Source organism: Coturnix japonica, chromosome 3, assembly GCF_001577835.2.
Source record: "Coturnix japonica isolate 7356 chromosome 3, Coturnix japonica 2.1, whole genome shotgun sequence".
NCBI lineage: Eukaryota > Metazoa > Chordata > Aves > Galliformes > Phasianidae > Coturnix > Coturnix japonica.
Genome location: NC_029518.1, coordinates 24,761,532 through 24,777,435, shown reverse-complemented (window position 1 = coordinate 24,777,435; position 15,904 = coordinate 24,761,532). Strand labels below are relative to the sequence as shown.

Below are 15,904 nucleotides of genomic sequence, written 5' to 3'. Positions count from 1 at the left end.
TTAATGTGTGGTTAACGGTATCCATCACTGATAAGAAAAGTGTGACTACAGCATCTGATATCACCAGCTTCTCTCTGTGAGGTTCCAAAGACATCAAGGTGCCTGATTTAAGGTATCACAGTGGGGACTGTGAAGGAGGTATCTGCAAGAGCAGATGTGAAAATCAAAGCACACTTCAACTGTAGTATTCCAGGACCCTCCTATCTTGTCCCTTTACCTCTGTCGATTTGAACAAGTTCCTGGTTCTCTCCCTCAGAGTCATCGCTGTCCTCATCACTTGGGGGGTAGGAGATCTAGGGAGCAAGGAGAAAGAAAAGGCTTCATCATGAACACTGAGCATTGCCTTGCTGCTGCCCAAGCCACTTCCCCCACCCTCCCCTTCTCATATCCTGCAGGCATCCACCCCATCTAACCGCACACACCCCACCATAGCACCTCCCTGTAAACACATCCTCATCTCCCAACCTCAAACTCCCATCACATCCTCTTACTTGCAGCAACACAGAACAAACAGCCTACCACTATTTCCACCTTACTGCACCACCAGTTCTTTCCCAAGCACAACAAATGTACCCTGTCCTTAGCTCCCCAGATGCACTACTTATAACCAGCATGGCCTACCACATCCACATCATGTGGACGACTGAATCTTCAAAACTCATCACTGTAGGGGGGAAGAGGGAAAAAAAAAAGACATCCTGTCAACAGCACTATCATCTCGCAAGGTACCCACAAGTGGATGTGGCATGTTAACTTTAGCCAACTTATGTATGTACCCACACTTCCCCTTGAAGACACACACACGAGCCACAAAAGAACAGACAACTCTCTTTCCTACAGCATGACTCTGAAGAATGTAACAGAAATAAAAGAAATAGGCTTTCACAGCAGTGTGACAAACAACGTTACACTCTCCCTGTGTTACACAACACCAATACTTAGAGTTTAACTGAACACCCTTAAATATTTGCCCCAGGAGTAATGGCAACTCATGTATTTTGTCTATCAGGAATTTTCAAAGATATTTGCATTGAGTCAGCCAGTGGACTTGAGCAAGCCACTTACTGCATACCCAAATACCATTTACTCTACATGTGTCCTAACACTAAGCAAACTTGGTGGCAACCTACTGAGAAGGACTGAGATCCCAATCCAAGTTTTTGCAGGTCATATCAGAAACTCAGCAGGAGTTGGTTATATGTAGAGGAAACCCTACCAACCTTATTCCTGACTTACGATCTGCTGCACAGAACATACCTGGAAGTTATTACACCCAATCAAACCTTTGAGCTTCACAGCTTACTACGTGTTTCTGGCAGTGCCAAAAAGAAATGAGTCAAAGGAAAATGCAATACTTCAAAAAAAGCATTCACAAGAGAGAGTTCTGGAATAACGCAATCACTACAAGATGAGCTTCATTATCCCTTACACCTTTTTATCCCAAATAACAACAAATATTCCCATCATTCTCAGCTTTCTCTGAGTCTGGTAAATTACCCAGCCACAACAGTATCCAGTGACAATGGGTTTCAAAAGTTACATGCTGTGTTTCCACTTTAAAAATGTTTCATGAGCTGTGCTTGACTTTTACATAAGGTGAGGCAGCAAGCAACCATTATACTGATACGGTCTCATCTCCCCCCTGCCACTGCTCCCAGGGAAACATCCTTGGAGTGTTTCAGCCTCCCAGACACCCAAAAGTGCAACTACTCTTAATTAGGTGCCTCCAAGTGAAAGACATATACAGCTGACAAAGAGAAATAGCAGAGAAATACTGACTGATACTAAACATGACAGATATTAGTTCAACTCACCTACTTTGTCACCATCCTCCAGAGATTTTTAACCCCTGAAGAAGTCCGCTGCCAACTTTTTCCTCTCTCTTTTCTTTTTTTTTTTTTTTTAATAACAATTAAAATAATAACAATTTTTTATTACAACATTCCAATATTTACAAGGCCCTTTAAGAAGCCATAAAATAACTCTCTACCTTGCTGGTCTTTTTAAGCTACTTTTCCAGTTGTCAAATCATGAACAGGGAAAGTGGCCAAGATTTATCTGTACTTCTAATACTCTTGAAATAATCGCAGGGAGTTGTTATTCTACCACAACTACAATTTTCTTGCATACATTCACACATATGTGTTATTTAATAAAGGCAGTGCTGAGGAACACTGCCAAATTAACAGAGTTCTAGCTGTCCCCAGAACAGGTATCATACCCTGTTTGTGCCCCGGGGGTGGGCAGCTGACACTGAGATACCATTGTGCTGACTGCTGAACAGACAGACAGTGGCCTTGTCATCGGAACAAAAGCTAGGGCTCCAGTTCTAACCTGAGAGGTACTGACCTTACTTTGTTGCTCATTTACACATTAAATATAAATAAATAAATAACAAGGTCACTGTGTGGGAAACCCATCAGCTCTGAGCTTTATACCACGAGAATGCCAATACATGCCATGGTTCTGCTTCCAAGAAAGGCTGTGACACTTGTCACATACAGGCCACTTAGCACATACACTGTCCAGTGTCACTGGCTTGAGATGATTAAAACAGGAGTTGGATTTAAGTCAACAATTGACATTCTGAAGGTCTTTGTGTATACTGGTCCTGCACTTCCCAAACACCCACCCCTCCCCATACAAGTGCAATGCAGCCAGCCTGCTTCCTGCACTAGTGTAATTTAGATGACCTTGGATAGTCTCTTGTCCCATATGCAGCCCAAGACTAAGTCCTTCTGAATTGCCTTGAACACTCCTCTAGAGGTTTTGTCCGGAGCGCTTGAAAGAGAAGAGAAACCCTGCTTAAAACTGAGTTTTAAATCTACAATTTTGTGTGGGTTATGTATATGCAAATATTGTTTCTGCTCGGTCTTCCCGTCCTTTAGCCACAGACATGATCATTTCCCTCCCATTAGTCATTTATCAGGGCTTTCTATTTTAGTATTGTTAAACTTTCCTTTTACTAGTAAATCCTTCCACAAATCATGTCACGGTTTTGGGAAATGAAATCTCCCAGCCTGCTGCATATGAGATGCTGGCTCCCTTGTTCCCACCATAGCAGAGAACCAGCAATCATAGTGGACGAGCATTAACCTCACAAAGTTCAAATGTCACAGCAAGGAGCTTTACGTATAACATATCACATAGGCAAGTATTAATTTAAGATTGGAAAAAGGACTGAATGTTTGCATGGATAACAGTAATTTCCAAAACTATAAAGAAAAAGGAAGTCAAATACTAACGCATTCATCAGTTGGAGATTAATGCTCTCCATTGACTCTTCCTGAGCTTCAACAGTTACATTTTCTTCTCTTCATCAGCATCTCACTAAACAGAGTGGTACTATGTTCAAACCTCCAGCTTCGCCTCTAAAGTCTCCATCCTACCTTAGCCAAAATTGTATCTTTCTCTTAGGCAGAATAGTCCTGTTTGCCTCATGAACTCTGAACAGTGACACTAAGACAACAGAAAACTTGGATCTCCATGTCAGAGATCACACTAGACCCTGCTTCATTCACAGCCCATGAACTGCAGAACTGCTTAGATTGGAAGGGATCCTCTAGTCCTGCGCCCTGCTCAGGCTGGGTCAGCAGGAGCAGCAGCTCAGGACTGCGTCCCACACATGCTATATTTCAACATACACAAGCAAAGAAAAGAAAACCTCCAATTTACATAGATGTGAATGTTTACAAGTCAGGGCACAAAACCACAACAACAGCTGCCCATCCACGCTCCAGTCATTCTTGCAGAAATGCAAAGATCTGTAGTTCAAAGACAGAACCCTCCTGTTGATGTGGATTTCAGCTTTACACCTGGCTCCTCCAGCACCTAAGGACCACATGCACCCTGTCAGGCTAAGGACTCCCACTGTGCCAGATGGAAACACAAACTTCCCCACACATTTGATTTTGCACCAGCCTCCAGTAAGCAGAGACAGTTTTGAGTGCAATAGCCAGGTGATATGTAAGAAATGAGTGAGAAATGAGTGAACATTTAATTTCAAGAGAGATTTATCACAAAAGACAAACAAGCGGATGTAATAAAAAGCTAGAGACAAAAATCTGTCTCTTCCCCATCGCTGCTTGTCAGATGAGTAAGGACAACTAGCTGCAGCTAGAATTGCCCAGGCACTGAAAAGCTCAACCATCCTTAGAGTCAAAAGCCCTGAAATACTGTTGTATTTGCACAATGGAAGAAATCCTATTAATCTGCAGCTCCTCCCAGTTTTTGCTTACAGAGGAGAAATTAAACTATCATATGATCAAAATTAGTTACATTAATAATCATCTACGAGCTTACAAAAAGAAAAGGCAGCCTTATTACTACAGCAGAACAAATCTGTCCCAGCAGTCCTCACTTACTGGCTGTACTGCCCTAAAAAAATAAGGTATGAGTGGAGTTGTTTGGTGCAGTGGAGGCTGTGTGCATGAGGAGCAGCAAGATAAGCATCCAGCTAACAACATGCAACCTGGTAGAGCTGAAAGTGTGCAACGAGCACCTGCGAGCACAGAACATCTTACAGCATGTGGGAATGAGTGCAGAAGCGTTTGCCTAGCCATTTCAATAAGCAATAATCTGGACGTGCAAAATATTTAAGCAAAGATGTTTCCATGCAACTGGGGAGGAGACAGTTCCTTCCCTGTGCTGACTGTAGTCTGTTCCATTGCTTTGTAAGATCTTCACAGTGCAATTGTTGAACAGATCTATGACAAGCCATGAAAAAGGAGCAGTGAAGGGAACTGCACTAAAAGCCTCTCCACTCACTCACTCGTTCCCTTCAAGCTGGAAGAAATCCTGTTTTTCCATAGCTAAGGTGCTGACTTGGACTTAGTTAAAAACATTTTACTTAAATTTCCCCACTGTTATTTTTCCAGGTCAATAGCAGCAGTTGCCATGGGACGCTGCCTGATCTTGAATGAAGGAGGTGCCATCATTCCATGTCTGAAGAAAATCTGAATTAGAGTGAGAAAACAAGGGAGATGATGAGATGCTGAAAGGCAGTTATGAGCCATGGAACAGCGCGAGGAATAGGGAAGGAGTGAGTCAAACAGATCTTCAAATTAACTGACTTCCTTTTTCTCCCAAGTTCTTCTTTAATTTTTAGTTTAGAGATATTCAGCACTGCAATAAGCACTCACACTAGCAAACCAAGCTGTAAATACTTGCTCTCTCCTCAATAAAAGCAGTAGAGTTTGAAATGAAAGGCTCAGTTCAGTCTTCAAACATCTACAAGAGAAAAATGACTGCCCAAACTAGACATGGCCTTTACAGCTGCAGTCCATCAATAGCTAGGCTTCCAACCAGCACAGCCCTACTTCAGAAAATCTGAATTCTTTCTTGATTTTGTTATTAATTTTTCATCATAGCTCTGCCTCCAAACTTCTTTCCCCACTTTCCTGCAAATGGCTGGGATTCAAACCTAGGGTCTGTAACCCTCCAACACTTCCTTGCTTGGCAGAGCAGCCATCTGGCTGTGTTACTGAAACTGGCCATGGGCTGGTGGGACACAGCATCCCCCACAGCCTTTGTTTCCCTGATCTGTCCCATGCTGAAGACAGAAAAGCCATTCCTGTTTTTTTGTTTGTTTTTTTTGGGGGGGTGTTGTTTGTTAGTTTTGGTTTTAGTTTTTCTGTGGGAATGCTGCAGTACAGTCAGGCAAACAGTCTGCACAGGCCTGGGATGTACTTACCTTCAGAGGTTTCACAGATCTGAGGGAGGCAGAGAGACACTGCAGAGACCACAAGTCACAAAGTCTTGATAATAGAGAGGACAGTTGTTGCTCATTTTACAGTTATTAACTTTTTACATCACTAGCTTAAGAGCCTGGTTGAAAGTTAGAGAATTTACTGCAATACCAGAAACCAGACACAGAGCAAAACACACAGCACAGCCCTGTCTCTGACAGCAGGCACCTGCATGCAATGGAGCCATGCAGTATTTCTCCCCTTTCTGCATTGTCTGCAAGACTCTGTTCATGTCTTTGCTGATGTGATAAAGAGATTTACAGCTAAACCATATCCAAGTTTCATGGAATTCTCCTGGAACGCTAGTATCCACCTGTCACCCTTCTTATCCAATGCACAGAGACAGCGTTTTAGGTCAATAGCTCAGAAATGAATTAGAAAAGAAAGGAGTGTCAAAATAACATCTCAGGAACATGTCAGAAATAAGCAACCTACAAAACTTGTGCTACAAAGAGATGCCCTAGCAAGGAGGTCAGCTCCTGACAACTCACAGCACAAACCCCTAGCATTCCCTTGGCTTCCATCTTGCGGGATCACTGCTATTTAGCAGCACTGACAACACAAAGCACAGCAGTCAAGAAGACAAGAAGGAGCCTGAAGGTTTAAAGACTGAAGCTCTCCTTCCATTGCAGGGCCTCATCTGCCCTACACATAGATACAGTGACTGAGCTCCATCTGCATTTTACAGCCCACGTGCTGCAGAACCTCATCTCCAAACAGATTAAGAGCAGCACTACTTATCACAGGCTGACAGCTCTCTCAGACAGGAGGGGAGGACAGTACAAGGAATACCAAGAACCAGAGGGAACTACAGCATTGACCTCAGCTGCCTCATACCTCAGGACAGGGTAGGTTGGGTGATGGCTGCTCACACTACTGCTAACGATCCTGCTTAGCCTCCAGGGATTTCAATACACTCCTCCCAACTCCCACCCCACTCCAAGAGGCCTAAGTGTAATAACTGCATGGCTGTGCTGAGAAGAGCTGCCTTCACGCAGGCCAGCTTCTCTGACAGCTTACAGCAGCTCTCCAGCATCACATGGGTCTCTTCAGCCTGTGCAGCCTGACAGGAGCTGGCATATACAACACATCTGGTAACAGTTTTTCCATTTTCTCCTCTACAGACCCAGAGGGCAACTGCCATTGCCATGAGATACTTCACTAGCTAAAGAGAAGTTGCTTGTGTTGGGAGACCTCACTCGACACTCACCTCTGCTCAGCCATAAAGAACTACATTAGCCAGATTTGCAAACACAAGGAACAAAGCCTTACAGTCTGGAAAATGCATTTGGAGCACATGAGACATTTCAGGCTTCTCCTCCACTAAAAATCCCACATTAACCCTTTTGAGCGCAAGCAGATGTGAGATGCTTCATTTCCATGGATTTACACCAAAGCTACCTTGTTTTACCACATAGCAACCCAGTAACACAGGATCAGCCCTCAAAATGAGATCTTTGATCTATATGATCAGACAACCTCAAAGGAAGAGGAATGACCACAACAAACTTTGCCCTTGCTCTCCACATACCAGATCCTTTCCTGGTGACATTACATGATTCCCAGTGGTTTGCCCAGTACATGAGGGGATGGGCTAGAGATTAGTGGCACCAACACAGTATTTGACTGTTTACTCACTCCTTCAGTATATAAGCCAGAAAACACAACATTAAATTAATAAGGGGCCACTTCAAAACAAATAGTGGGTGATCCTTCAACATGTAAGTCAAGGTGTGAAACTCATTGCCACAGCGTGCTTTGCTATACAGCACTGAGTGCAAAGACTTCACATTGATTCAAGGAGCTGGTTCAGGTAAAGGAGTCCACTGGCTGTAGAGACAGAAGTTCCATCTCAGGAAGTTCTTGTGACTAAAGCACATTGTTTTTATGGTCCTCTCAGGTGCCTACCTCCAGCCGCAACAGCAGATAGGGGGAAACGAACTGTAGCTCTAACATAAGATGGATGCTCTAGAGCCCGATCCATAGGAGCATGTGGTGTTACAGCACAAGTGGATGCACAAAACAAAACCCGGTGTTGTTCTTGCAGAACTGACTCACTTCATGCACCACGGAGAGGAGAGCAACCAAGCATACTAAACTGGCACCTCCACAGACCATTTCAGGTAGGAGACAGGGGAAGTTGCATTGCACTGCAGTTCTCTGCAAAACCAAAGGGTTTCCCAAGAATAGCTTGCTCCATCAAAGCCAGAAGAAAAGGTCTTCTATGAAAAACAAATACATGCATATATATATATCCACTCTTCTTGAAACCACTGGCTCAAAACCAGGCCTGCAGCCCGGTCAAACTGATTAATCAGCTGCCCAGAGCCAATCAATACATTTTGTTCCCTACACATGTCAGATACTGAGGTCTGTCTATTCTCTCTGCAGATCTGAATGAGTTTGGGGTATCTGGGTGTACTTTATGCAGAGATCTCACGTCCTTTCATAATTCTAAATTCAGATGAGGACCATTTGCCTGGCAGTCAGACAAGAAACTTCATCCATCCCCAAAATGAGTTTCATTCATTCCAAAAGTGGGAGAGAAACATCACTAAGCAAAACCTTCTTAGGGCACCTATACTCAGGCACTGGCTACTTTTTCCCTCAAGAATTCAGATTTGGAAATACCTTTAAGTTTTGTCGTATGAGCTGATTTTGGAGCAAAGATTGGGAGTTGATTCCAGGAAAGGCTGCAAAGGGCTTTTCCCAGGTGTGTTTGCTGGGAACAATGACAAGCCAACCCAGTCACCTGAGCATTTGAAGAACACAAGCCACGGCCCCCACGGTCTACCAAGCCTGAGGAACTACTCCCCAGGGTTTGTCACATCACAATGACAACATTACTTCGGAAGAAGCGTGTCAGTAGGGAACAAGCGTTGATCTCTGTGCTCAGCACCACAGCCCAAGCCTTGGCAAAATGAAGGGGCTTTGCTTTACTACTATGAGCCTGCATAGTAGGCCAGCTTCCCAAATTTAAGAGTACTAAAGGAGGAGAGGGCTGTTGACAGGCTGGGTTGCACCAGCTGCTTGCAGAGCTGCCAGTTGCTCTTAGAACTGTCTTCGGGCTCTTAGCCCTCGTTGCCCCAGCTGATAAAGAGCAACTAGGAAGATCCAAGAGTGGAATTATTGCATAAGCAGTTCACAGCAGCTTTGCCATAAATCTTCCCGTTAAAATTCTTTCTTATGCCTATATCCTCCAGGAACTTTCAGTATCCACAGTGTTTCACTCTCCATCAGGCTATCAAGGCTAGTCTACAGAGGCTACCATGTGATCTTTACACATGATACACTCACACAAAGATGCTCTGTTATTGCAGTCCCATTCTTCTGGGATGGCATCAAAGACAACAAAAAAAGTCCATCTTGCCCATCACAGTAACTGCAAGAGGACGAAGAGGGACTGTTCTGTGTAAGATCTGTGCTCTCTGCCTCAGCCAGCTTCCAAGATGCCCCAACCTCAATGTGCCTGCCCCACAAGAACCAGAGTACATACTGAGGTACACATGGAGTCATGGTCAATGCCCAGACAGACTAGCCCACAATAGAGAGGTTACAATGGGCATGAGAGGTTAAAATTAAAAAGAACAGCAAGAGAGTACGGAAGGGCCCAGCAGCGCTATGAGCTGTGCATCCCCAGGTAGCGACCAAGCAGGTGCAGAAGAAAACAGACCTCCTTGAATCATGCTCCACATGCGTGCCACAGCCCTATGGCTTGGGCAGGCCTGTGTTTGGGCTGGCAAAGAGACAGCTCTGCATGGGTCACATTGGGCCACTTGACATAGACCTTTAGGCCTGGGCCACAAAGGAGAGAGGCTGCGTCCATGCAGAGTCCATACTTTATGGGGAATGCCTCTGCACAAACCATGGCCACAACTAATCGACTTCTCTAAACTCTTGCCTGGGTGTTCACATGGAGCAGCTGTGGGTGGTGCTGGTTCCTTTTCAAAAACAGCTCTGTTGGCTGACTGTGCTGGTCAATGACGATGAAAGGACACGTGGGCTCTGCCCACAGCCACGTACAACAGCCACTGCAGCAGAAAACAGGCCTGAGTGCACACATAGCTGTGTTGTTGGTTGCTAGGAACAACTGGGTCACCCAGCAACCCACATCCCTCTGAATAGGGGCTCCAGATAAATGTGGGGAGACAGAAGGGCTGGCGCTGCCTACACTGTGGGTGGGAGTGTATTTCCCAATGAAAAATGAACACAGCCCTTGGTTCCCATACCGAGACATCCCAATAACACTCCTGTGACCCCAGACACGTTCCAGGAGCAGCCAGAGATTCTGACGCTATGGCAGAGTGGTCCCCTGCCCAATTACCACTCCACAGAGATGTCCTAAGTGAAGGGAAGCTTTGCTTTGCACTTCAAAACAAACAAATAAAAAATAAATTTAAAAAAACACACTGTTTTGCAAAAGCCACAAAAAATGATTACCTGAGTCCACTTTCTATTTTCACTTCAAATATAAGCCATGTTTCTGCTCAAGAAAACATCCCAAACAGAACAATTCAGGAGCCTAAGATGGGGCATGACAGCAGGAATTTAAGAACAGCGCTGTCTAGCAAAGTAAAATGAACTAATCTGTTTTCATTGAAATGCAGAAATACATAGGATTACACTTCTATTGTGCTGTATGCACAATACCTGAAACCTGTCTGAAGTCCCACTCTCTGGAATCAATTTCTTACAGGGTTTTATTGGTGCTGGATGACTGCACAGAGAAGATGACAAACCTTGAAGATTCAGAACTTAGAAACTGAGTAGAAAGAATTGCAGACCTTTTATTTTACAAGGCCTCAGGCAGGAGTCTCAAAAACCTGAGCTTTCTGAGTGGCAGGGATCAGCTGGGTATTTGTCACAGTATTTCTGACTCACCGATGTCATTTTAGTCCAAATTATCAGCAGTCTAACTTCAGGCCTCTCAGCCAAAACTGTACTTACACACCTCCATGTAACTGCTTGTCCTCCTCCTGAGTGGGACTAAGACAAGCCAGAGGCATCTAGTGTTAACAGGTGTTAATAGGTGAAATGGTAAAGCTTTGGTTTAAAGCAAACTCCTCTAGCCCTGAAGTGATGAACCTGTTCAGTGGGATGTGCTGAAAATCCACAAAGCAGGGAACAGCTTCACACACCACAGGAGACAGACCAAGCTAAGATCTCATTGTGCCAAGCTGCCATCAGCCAGCCTGAAGGCCAGTGGCTGGCTGAGCACGTGACAGGCAGTCAGCTCAGAGACAGACGGAAATTAATCTGCCCTCATTCATACAAAGCATGAGCCTTAAACGGATCTTTCAGAGTGCACCCACTGTGCATCAATAATAAGGGAGCTACTTGGCTCTATTTGGATTCAAGAAGAAAAAGTTTAATAGCCCTCCTGCTCTGCAGAGTAGCCGGCTCCCACTGGGACAGGGTCTCACAAGTCACCTCCTGCAGCCCTGAGGCTCACTGTGCATGGCCAACCAAGGCCCTCTAATGCAGACAGGGCCAGGATGATGCCCAGTTACTCTTCAGGGCTGGCCAGCCACAAGCCTCACAGCTGACTCCAGATGCAGATGCAGGTCCCCGTCACTGCACAGGCACATGCACAAGCTGCAAGGATTTGTGAAGAAAGCTGAGGTGGTAGCTTTGTTAGTGCCCAGTCTACAGTTCCCTTTTAAGCAGGCATGGGGCTAGAATTACACGGAACAGAATGCAGTTCTCTGTGACTAGGACAGACTTGCATGTGACTTCATTTCATTGATTAAGGAAATGACAAACATGTCTTAAGTAACTCTACCCCTTCAAAAAGAAGCATGCCCAATTTGCAGGTAATTCAACAGCTTTTTGAGATTAAAGCATCATCTGCATCATCTCCAAAGCCATTTGAATTGACAGAGAAGCTGGAGTGGAATTGCCACCCTTCAAGTGCCAAGCTCTGTTCAGCTGCATGTTCCAGCCAGTTAATTTTATACACCACAACCCAACTGCTTCATTCTGATAACACCTAGGGCCACTAATTAAGGATTTAGTTTGACTGGCAATGCACAGACTTGTACCAAGCAGATGCTCCCTGCCCCAAGGAGCTTGCCTGCAAGCAAAGCTTACAAAACTGACACCTACACTTTACCCTCTACACAAATACACAGGGGCACAAGAGTTGAAGAGGAATTCGGAACAAACTCATTTGTGCCAGAAAATCCTGCCCCAGACTGTGGGGATGAGCATTTTGTTTGTAGCAAGCCCTATGAGCTGGGCAGAGAGCACGTCTCAAGGGCTCAGGACTCTCATAACCCACATGCAAACCCAGGATACCCATCTCAAAAACCACCTTAAACAATTTGACTTGTATTTCAGGATGGGCTCTCAGGGATATCAGTCCAAAGCTGTGAAACAAAAATAAAATAGAAACTCTATTAGATTGAGATACTAGAAAACCAGCTAAAAATTCTGATCTTGAGTTATGGGCTTCTCTCATCACCCTGTTTGGAACATTTCACCATGATGTGGCACAACTCCTTTCTCTCACTCCTCCCTGCTGTCCCACAGACTGCTCTGGAACAGCCCCAGTTGCCATCTGTTACCAGAGATGATCCCTAACCCATACATTCAGAGCTGTTGCTGGCTCTATGTTTCTAGCCAAAAAGCGTAGGTTTCTAAATCTGGCCTAATCTGTAGTCAAGAACACCAGACGACCAAAGCAAGAGGTCTGAGGAATAAGACTCCTATTTACATCCTTTCTTGGGCTCGACTGCAGCAGCTGAAGGACTCCAAGCCAAAGGACTGGACTGTGAGCCACAACAGCTCAGAAGCTGCCACTGAGCTGCCTCCACTGCAAAGGAGTGGATGCCTAGCAAGGAGGCAGCAGAGGCATCAGGACCAAATATGAATCCTAAGCATCAAGCTTCACAGCCGCAGTCACTCTGACTAGGAATTGCTGGCTGAATGCACTGCCCCAATGGCAGGTGAAACATCAGTCAGCCAGTCCTTCCTTTCATATCATGTTGACTTCTGGTGAATGGACAACAAAGGGACAAGAAGTTTCTCAGTAACACCAGCACACCTCTTTAAGTCAAAGCCTTCCAAGCAGCTTTAGTGGTCAACTACCTAAAGAGCAACACTGCAAAGAAAGAAGGCAAGTCCATTAATATAGCAGCTGATGCATGTCGAATACTGGATTCAAGACATGAGGCCACTCAGCTTCTCCAGGGAGAGAAATCTAGAAAGACTCATGACGGCCACACTTTGCCAATTCAGGACATGCTGCCAAAATGAGATCTTCACAGTGGGCAGAAATTTCACCCTGAAAAAGTTCCCAGAGCTGGGATGCCAACTGGAGGTCAGGCAGCTCTCCCAAGTTTACAAAAATGAGTTGACAATTCACCCAAGGACAGTCTCCCAGGACTTTGCCTGATTGCAGTACTGCTGCAAGCCTGAAACAGCAGCGGTTTGTTTTCTCTTGAATTTGGGAACTTCCAACAAAGGTCACGAAGTGCAAAAGCAAGTGGGTAGTGAAGGAGAACAGCTGCTAACCATAATGCCTTTAAAGCTCAGAAAGCTCTTGGTTTGGGTGGTGGATGGAGATCAGTACTTAATCCTACTCACATTGGTTGCTCATTCTACATTCACGCTACTATAGGCCTGACCTGATGCTCACACTTCACTAACTTTCCACCAGGTTTCAGTGACAGCAGAGCTGGATCTTTTAAACAAGACACGTACCACACAAGCCAAAAAATGCACACCCTACACAGGTCACATATACAGACTCATGCAAGGCAGCTGAGGACACACAAGCCCAGTCAGTGTGTGACAGCCCCACAGACTGAGGCAGGAGATGGAGATGGTGTTGGTCAGCTGGCCTTACTGCAGGGCCCACGCGCAGCACAGCCACAGGAAACCATCTCTTCACCTGCAGAGATCCGGCTCTGCACTGAGACAGAGTGTGCATGCTCTAATTAAGTGGTTCATGCGCTGCTACAAGGCTCAAGTAAAAGCAGGCTGCTGCACGTGGTCCCCAAAGACCTACAAAACATATATAAACCCACAGTTTGCAAGTCTGGCTTTCTGCCCGTACACATGTATACCAGTCATTGTACCAGTCCCCAAAGCAGCCTGCGGTGCTACCTCTGAGGGTCTGTGCTTGCAAGGAACAGCACAAGCTTGAGTCTGCTTTCTCCACTGAGCCTGCAAAAATGCAGACCACCTGTTGGCAGCACACAACCTTGGCATTAGTACGAGCAAAATGGCTGCAGGTACCCCATCCTGAGGCTTCCCTGCATGCACTCCAGCATCCTGAATGCTGTGTGCCCCAACAGGTCTGTCATAAGGGACTTACAGCTTCACAACTTCAGACTGTAAGAGACAAACAATGAAGCTAAAGGAGGTGATCACAGCCCCTAGGTCCAGAAACACCATGTTCAAAAGATATCTCCCATTAGCTCTGCACAGAGGTATTCTACACACACAAACTAATGCTGCTATTTTGTTTCCAAACCCAAAATCTAATCCTGCCTCCCACAAGACGGACAGGAAGCAGTACAGAGACAGAAAACTTTGAGGCAACATGAGTTCCCTTTCTAACAAAGTTGTCATCAGCCTGTCCAGAGTGACTGTGCAGCAGTGCAGCCACACTGCAACTCGCCTCTGTGTAACACATACAAAAGGCTCCACTGGAGCCTGGTGTGCAGATTCCCCAGCCCCCATCCCAGGCACTGAGGGCTGCTGCTTTTCCCACATCCCTTCTTTATTTGGGGCCAGAGGCTACACTGCAAGCCGCATGGATGCAGGTCCAGAATAACTGCTGACTTGAGTGGGTACCCCTCCATTCACAATACTTTTACCACCTCAGAACCTGTTAATTCTGATTGTGACTCCATTTTCATCCCAAAGCACACAGTTGTGAGATTCCTCCTTGCGTTTAGCAGGAAGGATTTAGCTTTCCCTGTCCTGAATCTGATCCCAGCTTTTCTTTTGAACGCTAAAGAAAAACACGAGCACAGTTTGAAAAACCATGGGTCAACGCAGGGAGCCAGGCTGCAAACTGCAGCTCAGATTGCAGCCTTCTGGAGCAGGAGGGAGAGAAATGCAAATATCGAGCTGAAAGGCATTTCAGGCAAACCGTGTTTGCACAGCACCTAGTGTGGCAGGGTTCTAGGCTGGAAGGCTGGAGATTAAGGGCATACAAAGGTACCCAGAGAGAGCGGCGATTGCACACGCAGCTGAACGGCGACGCCGTTACAAGTACTTCTAGACTGAACAACACATCAACCTTCACGTGCCTCCTGTGTAACCTACCGTGTGCAAAGAACGCGACTTCAGGAGCAGGGAGACAGCCCAGGCCGGCTCCTAATCGGCCCAGTATAATAAACAGCACAAGTTACTGGCCCTCGTCGTTCCTGGTCCTTGTTACCTAGATGGCCCAAAAGCATCCGAGACGACACCGCTCATTCTTCCTTACCTTTAGCTGGAAAGGCTGGATTTCGTTCAGAGTCTGGTTCCTGAGCTTTTTGGTGAGGACCTTCAGCATGGTACAAGTCCGCGGAGCCAAGAAGGGGTTAAGCACACGCGCACACCTCCAAACGCCCAGCCGCCGCCGCCGGGCTCGCGGCAGCACGGCGGGGCTGGCATCCAGCGCCCAGCACGGCGCGGGGCGAAGCTGAGGCCAGCCGTGCCCCGGGTCCTGCCCCTCGCCGGGGGCTGCGGGGCGGAGCGAGGCCCCACAGAAATAAATAGCGCGCTTCCCCTGCCTTTCTCTCCGCTACTCTCTAGGAAGGAGGGAGGCACGGCGCTGTCGGGCGCTCACTGAGGGCCGGCGAAGCCCCCCGCCGGCCGAGGCCCCAGCCGGGCATGGCGCCCCCCCCCCAACCGCCCCGGGCCCCGCACGGCCGCGGCCGCCCCGCGCTCAGCCCGCAGCGGGGAGCGCCCAGGCAGCGGCGGCAGCCGCGGCGCCCATTGGCCGGTCGGAGCGGGCCGGGGCAGGGCCTCTGCTTAAAGGGACCCGCGTCCAGCCCCCTCCCGGCCGAGGGGCAGCGCCGTGGCCGCTCTCCAGCGGGGTGACGGGCTGCGAGGCCGCGGGCTGTGCCCCGTAGCGGCTGACAGATGCAGGGCACTCCAGGCCGCTGGGCTGGAGGAGTGTTTAGCCTAGAAACGGGAAGCTCGGGATAATCTCATCA

The 15,904-nt window shown here is 46.8% G+C and overlaps 1 protein-coding gene across 4 annotated transcripts in view; it reads right to left on the bottom strand.

Annotated features, from left to right (window-relative positions):
* Window positions 1-15,904, bottom strand: part of LOC107311139 — a 101,345-nt gene that overhangs the window by 33,250 nt on the left and 52,191 nt on the right. For 2 of the 4 annotated variants that reach the window (XM_015857419.2, XM_032443620.1), the window contains exons 1-2: window positions 15,190-15,627; window positions 218-293 (exon numbers count right to left, since the gene is read on the bottom strand). In XM_015857419.2, the coding sequence (XP_015712905.1) occupies window positions 218-293; window positions 15,190-15,258 (145 nt within the window). In that variant the 5' untranslated portion in view covers window positions 15,259-15,627. Of the gene's footprint in view, window positions 1-217; window positions 294-15,189; window positions 15,628-15,904 lie in introns of those variants that run through there. The other 2 variants (XM_032443618.1, XM_032443619.1) reach the window with 1 other exon arrangement.